This window comes from Penaeus monodon, chromosome 31 (genome assembly GCF_015228065.2).
Source record: "Penaeus monodon isolate SGIC_2016 chromosome 31, NSTDA_Pmon_1, whole genome shotgun sequence".
Lineage (NCBI taxonomy): Eukaryota > Metazoa > Arthropoda > Malacostraca > Decapoda > Penaeidae > Penaeus > Penaeus monodon.
The window spans coordinates 43,286-45,053 of NC_051416.1; the positions used below are offsets into that span (position 1 = coordinate 43,286).

A 1,768-nucleotide genomic window follows, 5' to 3' on the forward strand; every position below is an offset into this window, starting at 1 on the left:
CCTGTCAGTCACTCAAGAAACAGTTCACAGGACATTAGGACAAACACTGTGCTCATAGAAAATAAAAATAAGGTATGATAGCTTACTCAATGATATCAGCTAAGTTCAGGGTACATGCAGTGTACATTCAAGAATCTACCCTGGTAGCCTCTCAAACTGCAACCACGCCTTGTGCATCAGCTCTGTCAGCATTTTGTACATGGGCACATGCACTGCCCACTTTAGTATTTGTGTTGTGTTTTAGTTTTTTTGTTGTGGCATTATGGCATGTATATCATGTTGTTCTAACAGCAAGGGTTGAAACAAGATAAGAAATAGAATGAAAATATTATAGAAACCCCAAAAATGACAGATTGACCTATGCTTATGATGTGAAAATGGTAAGCACAAAAGTCAACTCATCAAACACTGGTAGTAGTCATTGCTGAGGGTGCCGAGCAAGGTGTTAATTCATGAATAAGCTACATAAGGCCCAGCAGCAAATATAACCAACCCTACAGAGTTCAACTGATTGATTGCAAACACTGAAGTTTAGCTTCACACCTTATAAGAATTGAGAGTGTCTTGGGTCAGCTACCTCAGTGACCCATCCATTAGTCACAGACTATATGTGATATAGCCTAGATTCTTGTTCTTAGCTGGATGTGGAGGGAAATACACATAAAGTTATGGGGAATAGGAGAGGGCTGCCAATTGCAAAGCATGAAGAGTACAAGGAGAGAAGACCTGGGCCACACATAATACCCAGTGTCTGCTCAGAGTTGAACTGAAAGCAGACCGATTGCCACTAGATGAACAGTTGGATGGGTGAAAGAGCACAGATTAAAAAAAGATGATTGATTGTCCTGCTGGACAGTTAGGGCCTTGAGAGAACAGAATTCAGAGGTTATTATGAAGGATCCATCAGGGCCTCCTGTAGGACCACCCCATTGAGGAAGAGGATGTAGGAGGAACTACATGGAAAATGTGCCCTGTAACATCCTTGGGTGGCAGACAATTTGAAGCATGGGATGAGAAAGAAAGTACATATATGTACTGCTTGTAAATAATCTTGAATGACCCTTGCAACTGCAGTAGGAGCATTGAGTTGATTCCACTTGATAAATCTGAGTAAGCCATTATCCCTGATCATAATAACCTTCATCACCAGACCTCAAGGAATCACAAAACAATACATTTCAAATGTTTTGCGTATAGTTACATACACCTGTAAGTATTTATCCATAGATATGAGATGCAAGTTCATCACAAGGCTAACATTTCAGGACATGGTTGAGCGTTACGTTCACTGGAATGAGGACATAGGGGAATGGCAGCTGAAGTGTGTTGCTTACACGGGGAACAACATGAGGAAACAGCTGGACAACGGTGATGCAGAAAAGGAGAATCAGGTAAGCATGATTGATATTTCATTCTTTTGTAGAAGCTGTAGTTTTGCACTTGAATGATTTATACTCTCAGTTGTAGATTTGACTCTACAGGAATGATGTTAGGGAGCTTTTGTGGTAATACATTCCTGTAAAAAAACATACTGTGAATGCTCTTTAGAGTATAAATAGATTCAAAACATAAATGAGCATTCATTTAAATGCTGTGCCATGGCTTAGATTGAGATTGAAAACATCTTAGCATAGCACAAGTGAATCCTCGTAGATAAATTGGTATTAAAGGAAATGGATGTATATTTCCAGTCGTGAAAGCTTGTGCTTAAGGTCCAGCCAACTCATGTTTAACAGCCATGTATTGCAGGTGGTTTCCCTGATGATAA

General features: G+C 39.9%; 1 protein-coding gene across 1 annotated transcript in view; it reads left to right on the plus strand.

Annotated features, from left to right (window-relative positions):
- The window catches only part of LOC119592801 (kinesin-like protein KIF3A), a 19,500-nt gene that overhangs the window by 8,359 nt on the left and 9,373 nt on the right, over positions 1–1,768 (plus strand). The window contains 1 exon segment of the mRNA XM_037941711.1: positions 1,266–1,391. Coding sequence (XP_037797639.1) covers positions 1,266–1,391 — 126 coding nt within the window.